Below are 18,793 nucleotides of genomic sequence, written 5' to 3'. Positions count from 1 at the left end.
CTTCTGAAAGCAGTCTGAGTGATGCCTTATTTAGTTGTGCGCCGGTGTCCTGCACCAAAAATAGCCAACCTTCAAGCTCCCAACACATGCACTGGGACACGTTGTGAGCTTGTAGATCTGCCATTTCCGGTGAGGGACACGATGCGCAACTGAGCATTAATCAGGCTTTGACTCGCATGCCCTTTTTAGCTGATGATAAATCAGCACTTTGTAAACAAATAATCCTGTAAAGGCAATTTCCTCCAAAACTAATACTCTTCTCCCCCTCCTCTTCCTACAGAGCCATATCCCTGGGGACGCACAATTTCCGCACTTACATACACACGTCAGAGCACACACCGGCACCATGCATAAGTCGGAGCCTACAGTCTGTCAGCTGCAACCCAACATCATCTCGGTGCGCCTGTTCAAGAGGAAAGTGGGTGGCCTGGGCTTCCTGCTCAAACAGAGGGTGTCCAAGCCGCCCATCGTCGTGTCGGACCTGATCCGTGGCGGTGTAGCCGAGGAATGTGGCCTGGTGCAGGTGGGAGACATCGTCCTGGCCGTCAACAACAAGCCCCTGGTGGACCTGTCCTACGAGCGGGCGCTGGAGACCCTGAAGAACGTATCGACCGAGAGCCACGCCGTGTTGATCCTGATGAGGGATGCGGGTGGCCGCGGGGTGCTGGTCAACGGGGTGGAGGACAACAATGAGCTGCTGAGGAGCCTGTGTTTGACTTTCAGGGACCTTGGTGTGGGAAACGACACGCCTCCCCCGCAGGTGTTGGATAATGATGCCGGCGCAGGTGAGGAACCAAAGAAGGAACCCACGCCAACAGAGCACACCGATCCTCCTGCTGAGAACGACATGGTAGGAAACTAAATGATAAACTTTCTGTTTCTGGCAAGTAACTCTGGTTGAGAAGGCCATTTTATCACCTCAACAAGGGACTATTGTGCCTTGAGCTGCCTGGAGAAGTGCAGAATGTTCAGTCAGTCCTATCTGTCCTCGAGTTCTCTGACACCTTTGATGATCCATTCAGGATCAGAGAACAGGCTACCGTGCCAGACAGTTCCCGTTCCCGTCTCCTTCTCCCTACTGTTTCATTGTCGCTGAATAAGACTCAAGGAGACAGACAGACAAACCATCTGTTATAGTTTATTATTTTTTATGGCACTTTTTTATTTCTATGAAACCCTATGAACTCATATTTAAATGTACCTTCCATTTCCCTTTCTGTCACACTTTTCCCTTTTACTTGTGTGGTTATTGTCCACATATGGTTGCCTGAGTATTATGGCCCCTCTTTATGACACAATGGTCTTTGATCATATCTGCAAGCATAGTGGTTTGTAAAATTACTTTTAATCCACATGACACTGATTTTAATCTTGCTTCTATTTAATGCACTTTGTTTCCTCTTTGTTTCTTTTATAACCCCCCCATTACTGCATATTGAGAGCCTGCACAAACCCTATTTCACCCACTTTTACCAGTAAATATTATGTTACAATAAAGTTTGAGTTAGATGAGTAGATAAGGCCTCTACAATCCCCTTGTTGGAGCGACTCACTGTCACATGTCTCTGTTCCTCCCCGCAGCTTCCAGTTCACGGTCCAGAAATCAAAGGCCCAAAGTTCCTGATGGTCAAGAACTTGGAAACTGGCAACGTGTACAATGATATCCTCCACCAGAAGTGCACCGAGGTGAGATTATGCTACAAACTACAAAGCAACATTGTTACCGGGTGCATATCTTTCTATAGGTTGGGTGGCCTACCCATTCTGCATAATGAATACTTTTTACTTTTGGCACATATTTTGATGCCAAAACGTTTGTACTTTCACTCAAGTGAATTTTGATTAAAAGTACAAAACCTTTACTTATTTATTTTTTACAATGTTGTATTGATATTTTCACTTTTAAGTACTTTTTCCACCACTGCTCTCTATAAAAGAAAGAATAGTCATTGTGTGTATTGTGTGTAATGTATTTCTCTATGAAAGACAGAATAGGCACCTCTGTAATCTATGAAAGAAGGAATAGTCATCATGTGTAATGTGATGTCTCTCTCCAGATGCCTGTATGCGCCAAGGAGGTGTGTTGGGGTTCAAAGATGATGCCCCAACGGCAAAGTTACTGTCTCCGCATGAGAACCCAAGACGAGGTGATCCCGCTGGCCACTGACTTCATAAACGAATACTTCACCTCCATTAAAAGGCAAGCACACAGCTTCATAGACCAATCTACCTCTCCATTAACCCATTAAGACCTGAAGCCGATTCTACAAATGTTTTCTAAATCCCAACAGTATTCTGAAAAAAACGTATGTTTCTATATCAGTGGCGCTCAAATGTTTTCATGTCAAGGACCCCCACAATTATATGTATTTGGCCGCCGACCCCCATCTCAAAATATTTGTTCCAGGGACCCCCAGAAGCAAAGATTTGAGTTCAAAAGGTTCGCTTTGATTTTCTATCACTTTGAATGACTTGTAACTGATTTTCTATGTCTTCCATGGTGTGACTGTGCTGGGTTCAGGGCTGGCTCCAAGCCCCACGTGGAAAGACTGGAGGAGGTGATCAAGGAGATTGGGGATACGGGAACCTACCAACTGAAGAGCACTGAGCTCATTTATGGTGCCAAGCAAGCCTGGAGAAATTCTGCCCGCTGTATCGGGAGGATTCAGTGGTCCAAATTACAGGTGGGGCTACTGGTAACAGGCAGTGGTGTAAAGTAACTCAAGTAACTCAAGTAACTCAAGTCAATTTACTCAAGTATTGTACTTAAGTACAATTTTGAGGTACTTTTACTTTAATGGAGTATTTAAAATTACATCTCAGAGGCAAATATTGTACTTTTACTCCACTACAATTATTTGTAGACTTTAATTACTAGTAACTTTGCAGATATAAATGATTACATTATGAAACATACATTAACCACTTTAGCCTTATTTTATACCTAGGCTATTTGAAAATAGCTGATCTACAAGCTCACAACGTGTCGCATCGCGACACGTTGTGAGCTTGTAGATCTGCTATTTTCAAAAGTTTAGTACTTTAACTTTTGGTACTTTAAGTACATTTTGATACCAATACTTTTGTACTTTAACTCAAGAACATTCTGAATTCCGGATTTGTACTTCTAACGTAGTACTTCTACATTGCAGGATTGATACTTTTACTTAAGTAAAAAACTATGAGTACTTTTTCCACCACTGGTAACAGGAAGAGTGGGCACTAAGGAAGAGTGTTTTGTCCAAAATGTTGAAAAATTAAATATTTGGACAATGTTTTTTACATAATGTAAAGTATTCATGATGAGAATATGCTTAAACATTCGACAACTAAGGTCTAATATTTCTACAATTGCTACACATTGCTACAAAACCTGTATATCCAGTCATTTTGGGCCATAAACAAGAAGTTGAATGATAAAATTAAGTCTGATAATGATGTACCGTGCATGTGTCACATCAAGTATATTTTACATTACTTCAGACCATTTTTCAAATATTGTATTATTTTGGACAAAATAGCCAATTTTACATCGAGGTGCCCACTCTTTTTGTTTCCAGGCTACTACACAAACTACAGTAGCCTACAATTCAACTGTGCGCTCCATCTGTGCTTGGTTGGTTGGTTGGTTGTAGTCATTCTAGAGATATTGGTCAAAAGCTACCGTACTGCGATCAACCATAGATTTAGAACAGTATAGAATGGCCATTTCAAATAGCATGTGCTCTGCTTCTGTGTCAAAAAGCCAGAGGAGGTAACCAATCGTGCCTCTGTGGCACGTTTTTTGTGTTACGGTGGATTGAATGGTATCTATAACAATAAGCGTTATCGGGTCCCCCAGCAATTAGGTGGCTGTGAACGTGGAAGTAGGGCACTTATAGATACTTATAGAGTATAGATACTCTGTATCTATTAAATCACTGTTATTTTTTGTGAAGCTGACTAAAGATTTCATGAATTCATAACGCTCTTTCCTTAAAATTAACTCGATGCTATAGTAGACTTTAGACTAGTGTTGTACACATCACATGGCTGATGACCCAACACAGTCACACATAAAAGTAAAATAAAAAGTTGAACCAATTCAGTTCATACCCAATGATATATTTCTGCTGTGTTTTAACCAGATTTGAGCTGCTCCAGAGTTTGTGCTTCATCATGACATTTGTTTTTCAGGTGTTTGACGCTAGGGACTGCACAACTCCTCATGAAATGTCCAACTACATCTGCAATCACGTCAAATATGCCACCAATAAAGGAAACATTAGGTGGGAATCCTTTAGTAATGCTTTATACATCTCCCTTTTTCCCATCTGTCATTCCATGTATAGTATCTCATCAACTCCTCTCTGTCACTACCCTCTCTCAACCCACTGTCCATCTGTCAGCGTGTGCACCGTCTCTTAGCGCTTTCTCTGACACTGTGTATTGCCTCTCCCATGTGTCAGTCTCTTTGTGTACTAACCATTGTTCGCTGGCTTGGCAACACACCCCGCTAGCGAGCAGTCACGCTTGGCACACCCGCAGACAGTGTTGGCTCGCCCACCGGTGACACCTCACATTTACACTACTGGCTGACAGGGTCATTACTGCACGTGATATCCCTGATATCTACAGTATGTTGATGGGGGCTACTGTGCTGTAGCTAGCACGTCTGTCACTACTTTTGCCAGGTTTGATTCGGTCAGTAGCATAGTATGTGAAAGTTGAAAAGATGTTTTGCAAAAACATTCTAAAGCTTAGAGCTTTGACAGCCATACTTGGTTCTGCCATAGATCTTTTTAATTTTTTACCGTAAGGGTCCGTTTGGCACACTCTCCTTTGCACACTGTCAGAGTTAAATTAACATTTTACAGTGTCTCGAGTCGAGCTAAGAGATTTCTAGAAGTTGTTTGGTGCTGCATATCACCACTGCCCTCACACCAGCTGTTCTTTGTTTTTTTACGATCTGCAATGCCATCAAACACGCTCAGATATGGTATGTCGGTTATCTATTTGCTCTGGTCCATAGCACTAAGGAGAACGCTATGGACCAGAGCTACAGAGCTATTATTATCTCCGCCAGGCCGAAAGGCATGGCGAGAGAGTATGTTTTATTTTCTTTGCAATGTGAAAATCCCTAGCTAGCAAAAATCTAATCTACAGTAGTATATCATGTTCAGATATCAACATGCTAATGTGTGTGTGTGTGTGTGTGTGTGTGTGTGTGTGTGTGTGTGTGTGTGTGTGTGTGCAGGTCAGCTATTACCATATTTCCTCAGAGAACAGATGGTCTACATGACTTCCGGGTATGGAACGGTCAGCTAGTAAAGTACGCAGGCTACAAGTTGCCTGATGGAAAGATCATTGGAGATCCTGCCAGTGTAGAGTTCACTGAGGTAGGAATGATGGGTAGTTGCAGTGAAGTTGCAATAAAACATATTTTTGATCAATGTCGTCCGATCACTTCCCTTTTGGTCTCTGTCCTTAGCTCTGCATCCAGCAGGGATGGAAGCCCCCAATGGGGAAATTTGACGTCCTGCCCCTCCTTCTGCAAGCCAACGGGCAAGATCCGGAGATGTATGAGATCCCTCCAGAGGACATCCTGGAGGTGGACATCATACACCCCAGGTGAGTTTAAAGAATGTTCAAACATGTGCTTCACTCTTAAGCCATTAAGACCTTGAACACATCTGTATCATTTTAAGATTTCTTTGGCTATTCAAAAATAGCAGATATACTGTACAAGCTCTATGAGCTTGTAAATCTGCTATTTTGGCTTTTTTTTTTTTCACTAGTCCTCATTATGCAGTGTCCTGACACTCAAACATGCACTGAATGAGCATCAGGACACTGCATAATGAGGATTAGTGGAACAAAAACTTTGGAGCTAGTAAAATAGGCGATTTTCGTTGTTACGCATTTATCTTAGTGTGTGTAAAAGGCCTGGCAGCAGCGTTTTGTATCAGTTGCAGTCTTTGTATAATTGCACTTGCTGATAAGTGAATAAAGTGCATTACAATAGTAAAATCTGGAGGAGCTAAAAGCATGGATGCCCTATTCTAGGTTTGCAGGGTAAGAAATGTATATTGTATATTCACTGAAGGAACACTCATAGATTGAACTTAATGCCTTTCACTGTTTTTTATCTCTGGGCCTGGGAATTTGTGAGACAACACTGTATTGTATTGGATTGAGTTGCATGTCACAAAACCCTTTATTCAGGTACAGTATGTTGAATAAACGTTGTTTCCTTGCCCAGGTTTGAGTGGTTTAAGGAGCTGGCCCTGAAATGGTTCGTTCTACCAGCAGTGTCCAACATGATGCTGGATGTTGGGGGAATTCAGTTCACTGCCTGCCCCTTCAGCGGCTGGTACATGGGATCAGAGATTGGTGCGAGGGACTTCTGTGACAGCTCACGTTATAATATTTTGGAGGTAATGTTTGTGTATAACAATCATTCTCAAACTGTTTTGGCTTCAGCACCTCCTTTCCCTGATTTCTACTGTAAATCCAAATGCCCCCCTTTACCCATCTACAACATTTTGCTTAGCAAAACTGCAATAGAAAACCACAGCTACAGTAGCACATGATGCTATGAATTAATAATAACCCTCTTTTGAAGAATATAACAGTACAACTAAGAAATTAATTGATTGAGTTGCAATTAGTGCCAGTAAGCCATGTAAGACCAAGGTACTCTTCATTTTCAAAGCCAATGTGTTCGACGTGCCGTGGATGGTATTTTTATGATTTTAACAACTCCACACATGAATGCCTTACACTAATCTAAATTTAGGACCCCCTCTAAAATGAGATGCTTCATCTCAAGGGGCTATCCTCTCAATAAATTCTGACCAAATCATATGCATTCTTATTATTCAAATCTTAAAAATACAAATATTTTTACATCTTATTAACGAGTACAGAAGAGTAAAATTATTTGGTTTTGGTTCCTCAACATTGTTACAGCAATAGCAACAATTAAAGAAATACAGTAATAAAGAATAGCAACAATAGTAATCAAAATAGCAAAGTATATTAGTCAGGGCACATGAGTCATAGCACACTAGACTACAGCATGTTAGCTAGGACACGCATTACAGTGTGCTCACATACTGTAAAGGATTTTAGAGCAATGCAGCATGACTTTGTGTTGGAGGCAATTTATTTTCATAACTGTGGCCAGTTCTGCTGTGAAAACAGCAGTACTGGCAAGAGTCAGGAGACCCAACACATTTGCATGTTGCATAGCCATAATTGCAAGGGGGAAATCTTTTATCTGGAGTTTGATGCTTTTCCTATTATTCTAATCACACCTAACACCTTCACCTCAAGTAGTGACAGATTCTACAAAGGCCTTAATGCAAACTATGATGGCCATCTCGCAACCCTCAGAATACTACAGAACATCATACTGTGTCATTGTCATATTACGTCTGCAATGAAATGATGCTGTCCTTACGTTCCTTGCCATGTAGGAAGTAGGTATGAGGATGGGCTTGGACATCAGGAAGATCTCTTCCCTATGGAAGGACACAGCGCTGGTGGAGATCAACATTGCTGTTCTCTACAGTTTCCAGGTGGGCTCCTCTTCATTCAACTGATGAGATTTGAATGCGGTATTTGTAGCATTTATAGTGTAAACACAGGTGTCAGTATTATATTTGATCTTGTCATTCAGGCTCTGCTACTGTACATATTACTCCCTGCTCAACATAATTAGAAGACAGCCATTTCAGAGCACGGAGATAAAGCCCCCACCCCCGTTACAGTTATATAACCCACAGAGGAGGCACGTAACCCACTCCAGTGTCTCTGCCTGAACTTTGCTCACCGGCTACACATCATTTATGTCTTTGGTCAACATAACATTGCCTGATTCCCGTGGTGCAACACAGTACAAATACAGTTCAGAGGCGAATTCCAGCTAGTGGAGAACAATTTATAAATTCACAAGTTGACAAGTGTCAGCAGCACATACACATGCTCTCAGAATATAGAATACATAACATTAGCCTCATAGCATAATTGCCTATGTCACTTTTTGGTCAAATTGACATTTTTGCCGAGCGCTACTCTCCTATCGCTGCTGCATCATTGTGACTTATTGCCTATGTCCTAAGCCAATCAGAACGCTTGTTACATTCCAAAATGACTTAAGCAGAAAGTGCTTTTAAGTAAACTTTTTTACTTGGGCTAAATTAGTTTTTGAGTTTAACAAGAATTCTGATCTGTCTGAGAACATTGGCAATAAGGCAGAATGAATCAGCAGTGGTAGGAGAGTAGAGTTAGGCAGATATAAATAAAGGCAGTAAACATGACTTAGGCAAGATGTGTTTTTTACTCATGATTGCCTAAGTCACCTAGATGACTTAGGCAGAAAGTGATTTTTTATTTGTTCCCTGAAAACGGAAAATGGAAAATGCTATGAGGCTAACGATACGTAACATTGGCAGATGTAATAATCTCTTCTGATGAATCATTCAGCTGAGAGCTCTCTGACAGTCAACAATCATACATGACATCCCTGCTGCCCTCTGTCTCCAGATATCCAAAGTGACGATAGTAGACCACCACACAGCTGCGGAGACCTTCATGAAACACATGGACAATGAGCACAAGCTCCGGGGAGGCTGTCCTGCAGACTGGGTGTGGGTCGTGCCCCCCATGTCGGGGAGCATCACACCAGTGTTCGGCCAGGAGATGCTAAACTATCACCTTACTCCCTCCTTCGAGTACCAGGTGAGGGAATGCAAACAGACATTATAGTCATGAGGGATGGATGATTTGTCATGCTACAGTACATGTACAGGGTGTTTTTTTCGTGTGCAGTACTAGATACCTAGTTAAGCTTCACACCAGTGTCTCTGTGCCTTCTCCTTATCTGAAACAGACAGATGCCTGGAAAGACTATGTGTGGAAGGCAGCGAACAACGGAACACCCACCAAAAAGAAAGCCATTGGATTTAAGAAACTGGCCAAGTAAGAATGCACTCTTTTGATAAGCCACGGCAAAAATATAAAAGTGTATTTATATCGGATGCAAAGTTTGATTTGTGTTTATTTACTTGCATGGTTTACATGATGTGAATACCAAGCCATTTCATTCCGTCATCAACCATGACCGAAATAACAAACTTTGGGCTCACCTGCACAAGTGCTGAAATCTTTGCCACTGAGCACACATTCTGTTCTGATTCTGATTCTGATTCACACCTATTTATTCAGTGGAGAATTCAACTTTATGTCAACTGATTCACTGAATCAGTTGACATTTTTGAAAGAAATCTTGAGACCCACCTTTTTAGTATTGCTCTTACCTATAGAGCGTGCCAAAAAAACTGAAGGGGGCGTCAACAAGTGTCATTTGGTAGCGGCGGACATCTTTGGGGGGTATAAACAGGTTGACTTAACATTGCGCCCCCCCCCCCCCAAGTATGTCTGTAGCTACTGTGCCATCCATCCGCTACATTTGACTTGATCTGCAGTGTCTGCTGAAATGAATCACATGACCGGGAGAAGCATCTGTGTCATTTTTAGATTTGACCTAAAAAGCATCATTTTACACTTTGGCTATTAAAAAATAGCAGATATACAAGCTCATAGCGCAATACCGAGTGCCACGCTATGAGCTTGTAGATCTGCTATTTTTGAGAAATCGTGAAAATGTGTGCAAATCTTTGAATATATATTTTTTAAAGCGAACATTTGTAACTCAAATCTTTGCTTCTGGGGGTCCCTTGAACAAAATATTTTAAAACGATTGAGAACCACTGACATAGTAACATTAGTTTTTTCAAAAAAACAGTTAGAATTTAGAAGACATTTGTAGAATCGGCTTCAGGTCTCAATGGGTTAAAGCCATGAAGCCAGACTTTTGCCAAGGCTTTTGCCATGACCGGGGCGGTTGTGTTCGCTCTCACATTTCTAGTTCTTCAATGATGCAGTTTCTCATCAGTTTTTTCCCCTCACATTCATTCACTACAGGGGAGTTTTTCTTTGCTCGCTCATGCTGTAATTGTGGGGTTCATGTAAATTAAAGAGTATGGTTTAGGCCTGCTCTTTGTAAAGCGTCATCATGAGAGCTTTCGTTGTGATTTGGTGCTATATAAATAAAATTGACTTGACTTTAATCTATTTCTATACTTTTTTCCATCTATCATTCTATACTCCCCCTTCCTCTCTGTCTCTCTCTCCCCTTCTCTGCAGGGCTGTGCAGTTCGCAAACAGGTTATTTGGTAAAGCAATGGCCAAGAGAGTCAAGGCCTCCATATTGTATGCCACTGAGACGGGCAAGTCCCAAGACTACGCCAAAACCCTCTGTCAAATCTTCAATCACGCTTTTGACGCAAAGGTACCATTAGAATACTCATGAGAGATGGGTAATGTCTACCTGTATTTGTGCTGTTGTCTGATGGGAAGGGGAGCAGTTGGATCTCGGTCTGGGCCCAGCCCCAGGGCCCAGACCTGGTCCTGAATCCGACATGGCCCAGCAAGTAGAATGAATAAAGGGCAGAGAGGAAGCAAATAAGGCTTTTGTCACATTTTCTTCTGCTCACATGCATGAAAGTGCGGCGCGTCTGAATTGAGATTCATCCAGCCAGGCATTGAGCTGTAGTTTAAGATGAGATCTGAAAGCACCCCTGGCGGTGTAAATGACTTTGGACGAAGAATAATAACATGAGTAGCTCTCTCAATCATGTAGTGTTTTGGCTCCAGGACATTTTGCTTCATTTTCCTTGTTCCCAATGTGATCAATCATGCAACAAGCGATTGTGTTGCATGCATGAGTGTGTACGCGTGTGTGTGGTTCTGGTTCAGGGACAGATGAGAATGCCTGGGGCCATTCCTGCTTGTCATGTAGATGAGGATAGTTGTCTCTTCACACTGATTGTGTGGCACACTGACATTATAGTGCTGAGTGCTAATTAATTATATGGAAGCAGCGAGTACATTATCAACTTGTTGCCTGGGCAGAGTGTTCATTACAGCATTGTGCGGTGGTCTTCAACGAAGACGCTCTGCAACAAAGTGTTGCAGATTCAACTTTTTCATAGATTTCATAGATAGCTTCATAGACTTGTTTGACAGCACTGTCAATGTGTAGCGTTGTGTTTGATTCATGTTAATGTGTATTTTCAGACAGTCAACCATTTAAACCCTCAATACTTAGAAAACTTGTACTTTGTCAGCTTTTCCCCCCTACACCAAACCTAGCCTTTGCAGAAAATAGCCGTTTTGTTGATTATCATATTATATTCATGTGTTATCTTTGAGGGACCCTACAACCCTTTTTTCTGCAATTACATTTTTTCAAATATGTAAAGAGCTTTTTTCTTCTTCTGTTGTCTGCAGGTAATGTCCATGGAAGAATATGACATGGTGCACCTGGAGCATGAGACATTGGTGTTAGTGGTGACCAGTACCTTTGGCAACGGAGATCCACCAGAAAATGGAGAGGTGTGTGTGTGTGTGTGTGTGTGTGTGTGTGTGTGTGTGTGTGTGTGTGTGTGTGCCTGCGTGCGTGCGTGCGTAAATTTGCAGTGGTGGACAATAGCAACGTATATTTACTTGAGTACTGTAGGCCTACTTACAGTAAGTTTTTTTTATTTTTTACATGAGTATTTGTATTTTGGATACATCACTGTAGCCTATTTCAAAGACAAATATTGTACTTTTGACTCAATTCTAATTCTAGGAAGGATAACATCTAGCATAACATTTGACTGTACGACCTGCACTGTTAACAAGCATGTTAATAAAGCTTTGTCCACCACTGAATATTTGCATGCATGTTTAACAAACCACACCAACATACCTCAGGATTCATACAACACATTGATTATGCATATGTATCAAAAACAACCTGTCGTTTGCATCTTTGTAGAAATTTGGAGCTGGCTTGATGGAGCTGAGCTGCCCAACACTTGACACAGAAGAAGTGAAGTGAGTTGAACTGTGTGGGCAGTAGTTGGTATGTGGAGTTTCAAGCTTTCAGTTCAGTTTCCAACCTCTTGTTTCTGTGTTTCCACCTGTCTTCTAGGTCCTACAAGGTGCGTTTCAACAGTGTCTCCTCCCACTCGGACCCTCGAAAGTCCTCCAGTGACGAGGCAGGTATGTTCGGAAGTACCGGACCCTTCGCCAATGTCAGGTAATCAAAACAGAAATCATGCATGGACCTCAATAGGTCATAGGTTGACTCATAGGTTTGGTATATTTGTAGTGCGCACCGCATCGCACCACTCTCAGAGTGTGAGTCCATGTCCTAGATTTCTCTAGGACATGGAATTATCTCAGAAAAAAACACACCTCTAACCCACAATCCCAATTTTAACCATTTAATGACCCTAAAACAGTTCTGTTGGAATTAAAACCTTCTTCAACATTCAAACTGTGTAAATATGGAAAAAAAACGAAAATCACAAAAAAAATAAAAGATTGCACTGTTTAAAAAGGGCCGACTTGAGGGCCATTTCTCTAGCCCCAGTCACCACTGATCTTCACTCTTTCTTCCTCTTTGTAGGTACTCAGTGTTTGGCCTTGGCTCTAGGGCCTATCCACACTTCTGTGCCTTTGCCCACACTGTTGACACTCTGTTTGAAGAACTGGGGGGCGAGCGCATCCTAAAAATGGGAGAGGGGGACGAGCTGTCTGGCCAGGAGGAGTCCTTCAGAACCTGGGCCAAGAACGTTTTTAAGGTCGGTGCCTTACACACAGTCGCCCTTTGGGCTTCAGGTCTTTATGCTGATTACGGTCGTGGGGAAGTTCTGTGTTTTTACACATATTTTTTTACAGTGCACTCATCTTTTCCATGGCTTACTTTTGTTGCATGTCAAAGGCGGCCTGTGAGGTGTTCTGTGTCGGAGACGTGAACATGGACCAAGCAAACAACTCCTTGATCGTCAATGACCGCAGCTGGAAGAAGAGCAAGTACCGCCTGACCTACGTCAAAGAGGCCCCGGTCCTCACGGAAGGTACTCACTGGCCCAGTGATGACAAAACCACTATACACCATTGATTACTCGATTTTCAGGCAAAGAAATCTTGAGGTTAGAATACAAGGCTTAATGTGATAACTGTGAATGTGACTGCCAACAGCATTGTACGCAATTCACAAGAAGAAGGTGTACGGCGCCAAGATGGTGGAATCTCTAAATTTGCAAAGTCCTAAATCTGAGTAAGTTTATGGTTTCATGGGACTGGGATTTAAACATTTTCATGATGTGAAAACAAAAGAAGAAATTGAGTTGGTTACGCTAAACAGCAAATTGTGAAACATTATTTATCAAATAGCGCATTATAGCAATCTGGAAGGGACTGAAAATGGTGTGTCACTATTCACCCCTCTACTCTTTCACAGTCGTACCACTGCGTTTATTCGGCTCAACACAAATAACCACGAGGGCCTGAAATACCTGCCCGGTGACCATGTGGGCGTCTTCGCTAGCAACCAAGTGGACCTGGTGACAGCTCTCATAAAGAAGCTGGAGGATGGTCCACCCGCTGATCAAATCTTCCAATTGGAGTTCGTGGAGGAGAGGAACACTGCCTCGGGTGGGTAATGTGTCTGTTTGGCAGTGGTGTAAAGTAACTAAGTAGGCTACATGTGCTACTTAAGTACAGATTTTCTTTTTCAGTTCCATTGTCAGAGTCACAGACTTGTAACGGTCAATTTAGAACCCCTAAAGGAACCCAGAGAGTCCCTGGAATCCACTTTGAGAACCACTGGTGTAATAAACTACCTTCATGTTCTTCTGTCACTACAGGTACGATCAGTAACTGGTCACCGGAAAGTCGTATCCCTGCCTGCACCATATTCCAAGCCTTCAAGGACTTCCTGGACATCACCTCCCCGCCCAGCCCTGTGCTGCTGCAGCAGTTTGCTAACCTGGCAACCGATGAGAAACAAAAGGAGAAACTAGAGCTCCTCAGTAAGGTAATTCATTTAGCATTCAGCTCAATCATTAGCGCTCCTTCTCCGTGCTCTCTCGTGGGCCATGCTCTTGTGTTGAACTTGCTGCAAGTTTTGAAAATAGGCAAATTGTTTGGTTTAGCTTTTTTTGTGAGGAAAAAGTTGTTTATTCTGTTGTATTCTGCTGGCAATTTGTTCAACAATTTGTTCAACATTACTACACTACAATTATTTGAAAACTTCAGTTACTAGTTGCTTTTAAGATTTTGATAAAACATACATTAACCACTTTAGCCCTATTTTATACCTGGGCTATTTGAAAATAGCCGATATACAAGCACACAACGCGTCGCATCGCGACACGTTGTGAGCTTGTATTTTCAAATATTTTAGTACTTTTACTTTTGGTACTTTAAGTACATTTTGATGCCAATACTTTTGTACTTTTACTCAAGTAAATTTAGAATTCTGGACTTTTACTTAACACGTAACAAAGTATTTTCTATATTGCAGTATTGGTACTTTTACTTAAGTAAAGAAGTTGAGTACTTTTTCCACCACTACCTGTGAGACCAAGTGACACCTCTGCAATCCCCCTTCCTCCTTGACCCCCCCAGGGCCTGCAGGAGTATGAGCAGTGGAAGTGGTACAACAACTCCACGTTGGTGGAGGTGCTGGAGGAGTTCCCGTCCATTCAGATGCCAACCACCCTGCTGCTCACTCAGCTGCCTCTGCTGCAGCCTCGCTACTACTCCATCAGCTCCTCACTGGACGCGCATCCCAATGAGGTCCACCTCACCGTGGCCGTGGTCTCCTACCGAACCCGAGGTACTATACCGTACGCACTGCCTCAATGCTGGAGCTATAGGGCTGTCGACGATCGTGACGTTTTACTGGACGATGAATTGTCATACAAATACACAGATGTAACATCATGCAACCCACAGAATCATACATTTAACTTAGATGGCACACCACTGGAGGAGGCTGGGGAGGTGGAGGGAGTTTTATAACAGCTGACAGCTGCAGGAACGCTCGATTTCTGTTTGGCTTTGTAAACAAAAATTGCACAGGCCAGATATGACAAATAACTTCAATATTCAAAGAAATGACTGACAATGATCGATACTAATAATCAAAATAAATAATGTAGGCCTACTATGCAAAATAGCCGATCTACAAGCTGTAGTGAGCTTGTAGATCTGCTATTTCCACTATTTTTGAAAATATTGGAAAGAGTATGAACTTTTTCAACTTGAAACGATTATGACGATTTTGCAAAAAATAGCGATTAGGCGATTATGTAATAATTATGACAGGCTTACCTGGGGCTCCGTGATCCATTCAAGAGTCACTCGAATACAAGCACTCTCCTCCTTCTGATTTAAAGTGCTACTTAGGTAAAATTCCTTTTACTGTGACTGATTGACAGGGGATGCTAGGTGTTCCCATTAAAGAAGTTTGCTTGCTCTCTTGCTCTTTTTCAAGGCCTTGAGGAGCAATTAATTCTGTTTGTCTGGCCTCCCTGTCAGGTTCCTACAGGGAGGCCTCAAATGGCTGTATTCTTGACATTCCATTAGCAAGACAATTAAGCTCGAGCACGGCCGATGGCATAGAGCAGAGTTTTTAAAATATAATTTAAATTTAAATCATGAGTGATTGATTATTATGATTTTTTTGCTGGCAGACAGGGTACCTCGTACCCGCACAGTGGTTCTTTTGATGTCACTGCTTGAAAGTCGCCACTGATGACTGAAAAAGTCAATTGAGTCAGCCTGTCTGAGGAAATATTCTGGTGGTTCAGAGGACTTATAGGCTTGAAAGTTATTTTGGCAACACCAGTCTAATCCATAGGGCCAACATGAGACCTGAAATTGGAACTACAGTATCTGGGGAATATCTATTGACTGTGTTTTGCCAGCAGGATTTGGTCCAATATATATTATATATATATATTTGTTTTTATCTCCAAAACACTGTGCTGTATGTACATACCACTTTGTTCTAAATGGTGTTTTCTATGCTGGCTCTCTCTCAAATGTTTACGTTAGCACATACAGTACGGTTTGACAAGGCTTTCACATCTACAGCATACATCTAATAGATTGTACTTAAAAGCTTCCAAGCCCTTAGACTACCAAGCAGTGAGCAAACATCACCAGCTGCAACTCACTGCAACTAAAATTTGTCTTCATTTCCCCCTCTTTCCTCTTATTAGATATGCGTGCATGCCCATGAGTGTGCACTGATGACTATAAGTAGTTGATTTACAGTTATTTCCTCTATAGCGCAGATACATTGAACATTGCATTGTGGGTAGTCTACCTGTGTTCCAGGGTGTCCCCAGCAAAATTGGTTTAACCAGTTTAACCCGCATCGGCTATTTGAAAATAGCCCATCTACAAGCTCACAACGTGTGTGACGCGTTGTGAACTTGTAGATCTGCTATTTTCAAAACAATCTTGAGAAAATGTGGACATGTACCTATATTTCTGGTCCATGACCAAATATATCATTTCGTAAGCATGTCAAAAAGTTTGAGAACCACTCATTTAAAGGGTGCAAATGGGAGGAGTCAGGAAGTCTAAATATCCCGTTTGATAACTGTCATTCAGATGGAGAGGGTCCCGAACACCATGGAGTGTGTTCATCCTGGCTCAACAGAATAAAGAAGGACGAGATGGTGCCGTGTTTCGTCAGAGGGTAAACTTGTTTCTCTTAAGAATATATCCAACAATATATTTTGTGCTGTATTGTGTGGTTTGTCATTATGTGATTAATTAATTTCCTATTTCAGTCAGTTCTGTTAATTAAACCGATTAATTTTATTCATTAGCATCATCAATAATTGAAGGTTTATTTGGTTAAAGTCAGTTATGTTGATTCTTCTAGGGCGACGTCGTTCCATCTTCCCAAGGAGAACAAGTCCCCCTGCTTCCTGATTGGGCCAGGAACAGGCATCGCTCCCTTCAGAAGCTTCTGGCAACAGAAACTCTTTGAGCGCGAAATGGGTTGGTCTGATGCACTTTCAGAGACTAGTCCTACCTATTGTCACCTCACAGAGAGGTTCATGTGAAATCCACATCGTAAAATGATTTTAACACTATGCATGATGTGGTTGATTAAAATCATACCCGAGATGAAGTGCAAAGTGCTGCTACAGTGTGCATAATTGTGTAACAATAGTATTCTGATTAAATCTGAGGCACAATCTCAGGCCATAGTTAAACAAGACACTGTAAGTTAACTCATTGTTGCTGTACCATTCAGCAAAGTAAAGTCAAGGTATGTCCCCTCCCCAGGGATTGAGACGAGTCCCCTGTATCTGGTGTTTGGCTGCCGCCAGTCTGAGACGGACCACATCTACAAGGACGAGACCGTTGATGCCTTGAACAAGAAGGTGTTCAAGGGACTCTATACAGCCTACTCAAGAGAGCCCAGCATGCCAAAGGTACCACAACAAATTCAACGGATGATTGCGTTTGTCACAGATCTTTAGAATACTCTAAATGCTACAGAACATACTCGTATGAACAGGACACAGCATCCCCACATACAGTAGATATGAGTTAGTCAAGTGTTGATATTCCTTATCTTTTTCCATTTAATGGCCTCATCTCTTTTTAACTGTGTGGTGCCAGGTGCCAAAGACAAAATGCAGATGTTCAGCTCAAAAGTGAACAGCTCCACGCAAGGCGCAATTTCACTTCACTGTGTTTGATTCTCACTCTTTGTCCCCCACTCCCCCTCATCTTTCTTGCCTTGTCTGTCATCTCCTCTCCTTTCTCTTTGCTCACGCTTAATGCCCATGCACTCTGTCTCGCTCACTGTTACCTCCGTCAGAAATATGTCCAGGACGTGCTGCGCGAGCAGCTGTCAGAGAGGATGTACCACTGCCTGAGGGACGAGGGGGGACACATCTACGTGTGCGGGGACGTGACCATGGCGGATGACGTCCTGAAGACGATCCAGCAGATCATCAAGGTGCAGGGTAACATAAGCCTGGAGGACGCCAGCTTCTTCATGAGCAAACTCAGAGTAAGGCTTGAATTACTCTATTGCACAATGATGTATCATGTAGGCATGAAAGATGTCCACCGTATGCTGGCTGCCGACACTGTCAACACATTATCACCCACTGGCTTCTCTACGTCAATGAGGGAAGAGAATGGGGGGTCCACACTTAACCAAGCACTTAGCCAAGCACTTCAATACACTACCGGCTTGTCAATTTGGTACATTGGTACTTTTTTTTGTTTTTGTGGAAGGAAAGAGTTAGAGGAAAGGGCAGAAGTTCTATCTTCACACTGAACACACAAATGTGATTGTAAGGTATTTGTGCACTGCTGACATTATTATAGTGCATGACATCATATGTCTGTATCAGTGCGGATATTTTAAGGTGAAAGGAAGAATAAATAAGAAGAATAAATACAAACATCTGAGGTTATGAACATTTATTTGTATTTTTTACAGTCAAAGCAAGTCAGAATCATAATATACAATGGTAGTCTGAAACAATTGAATTGTAATTTGAAAACGAATGTGTTTTTTTTACCTAGTTCTTACCTAGTTTTACCTAGTTCAAAGCAACCATGTCATTCACCTTTCCTCCCTCTCTGCACCTCCACCTCCCACCACCAGGATGATGGACGCTACCATGAGGACATATTCGGTGTCACGCTGCGCACAAATGAGGTCACCAACCGACTGCGTTCTGAATCCATTGCCAACATTGAGGAGAGCAGCAAAAAAGACTCGGACGAGTGAGTGCTTTCTGCCATTGCTTTGTCTTCAGTGTGTTCTGCAGCTCCAGTATTTTCTATGTTTATTTGTTTATTATTTGTGTTAAGCTCTACACTGAAGGAAGGACCTGTAGTGTTGGAAACACAGATAAGA

At 42.1% G+C, this 18,793-nt stretch overlaps 2 protein-coding genes across 2 annotated transcripts; both read left to right on the top strand.

Moving 5' to 3' along the window:
- Nucleotides 1-346: 346 nt before the first annotated feature.
- On the top strand, nt 347-2,720 carry LOC311046966 (nitric oxide synthase 1-like; the record flags this gene model as incomplete). Its single annotated transcript, XM_084059546.1, has 4 exons — nt 347-850; nt 1,582-1,686; nt 2,058-2,200; nt 2,522-2,720. The coding sequence occupies 4 exons, from the start codon at nt 347-349 to the stop codon at nt 2,718-2,720; spliced, it is 951 nt and encodes a 316-aa protein (XP_083915672.1).
- Nucleotides 2,160-18,664, top strand: LOC311047448 (nitric oxide synthase 1-like; the record flags this gene model as incomplete). Its single annotated transcript, XM_084060176.1, has 24 exons — nt 2,160-2,200; nt 2,522-2,684; nt 4,177-4,268; nt 5,237-5,378; nt 5,471-5,610; nt 6,242-6,416; nt 7,461-7,562; nt 8,530-8,724; nt 8,876-8,964; nt 10,192-10,336; nt 11,338-11,442; nt 11,870-11,928; nt 12,026-12,133; nt 12,506-12,680; nt 12,821-12,956; nt 13,081-13,159; nt 13,343-13,536; nt 13,749-13,918; nt 14,512-14,722; nt 16,510-16,597; nt 16,787-16,905; nt 17,197-17,345; nt 17,738-17,932; nt 18,539-18,664. The coding sequence occupies exons 3-24, from the start codon at nt 4,213-4,215 to the stop codon at nt 18,662-18,664; spliced, it is 2,958 nt and encodes a 985-aa protein (XP_083916302.1). The 5' UTR covers nt 2,160-2,200; nt 2,522-2,684; nt 4,177-4,212.
- Between the last annotated feature and the right edge of the window lie 129 nt (nt 18,665-18,793).

Source organism: Gymnoscopelus microlampas, assembly GCF_963454915.1.
Source record: "Gymnoscopelus microlampas genome assembly, chromosome: 6".
Lineage (NCBI taxonomy): Eukaryota > Metazoa > Chordata > Actinopteri > Myctophiformes > Myctophidae > Gymnoscopelus > Gymnoscopelus microlampas.
This window is presented reverse-complemented; position numbering and strand designations above follow the sequence as displayed.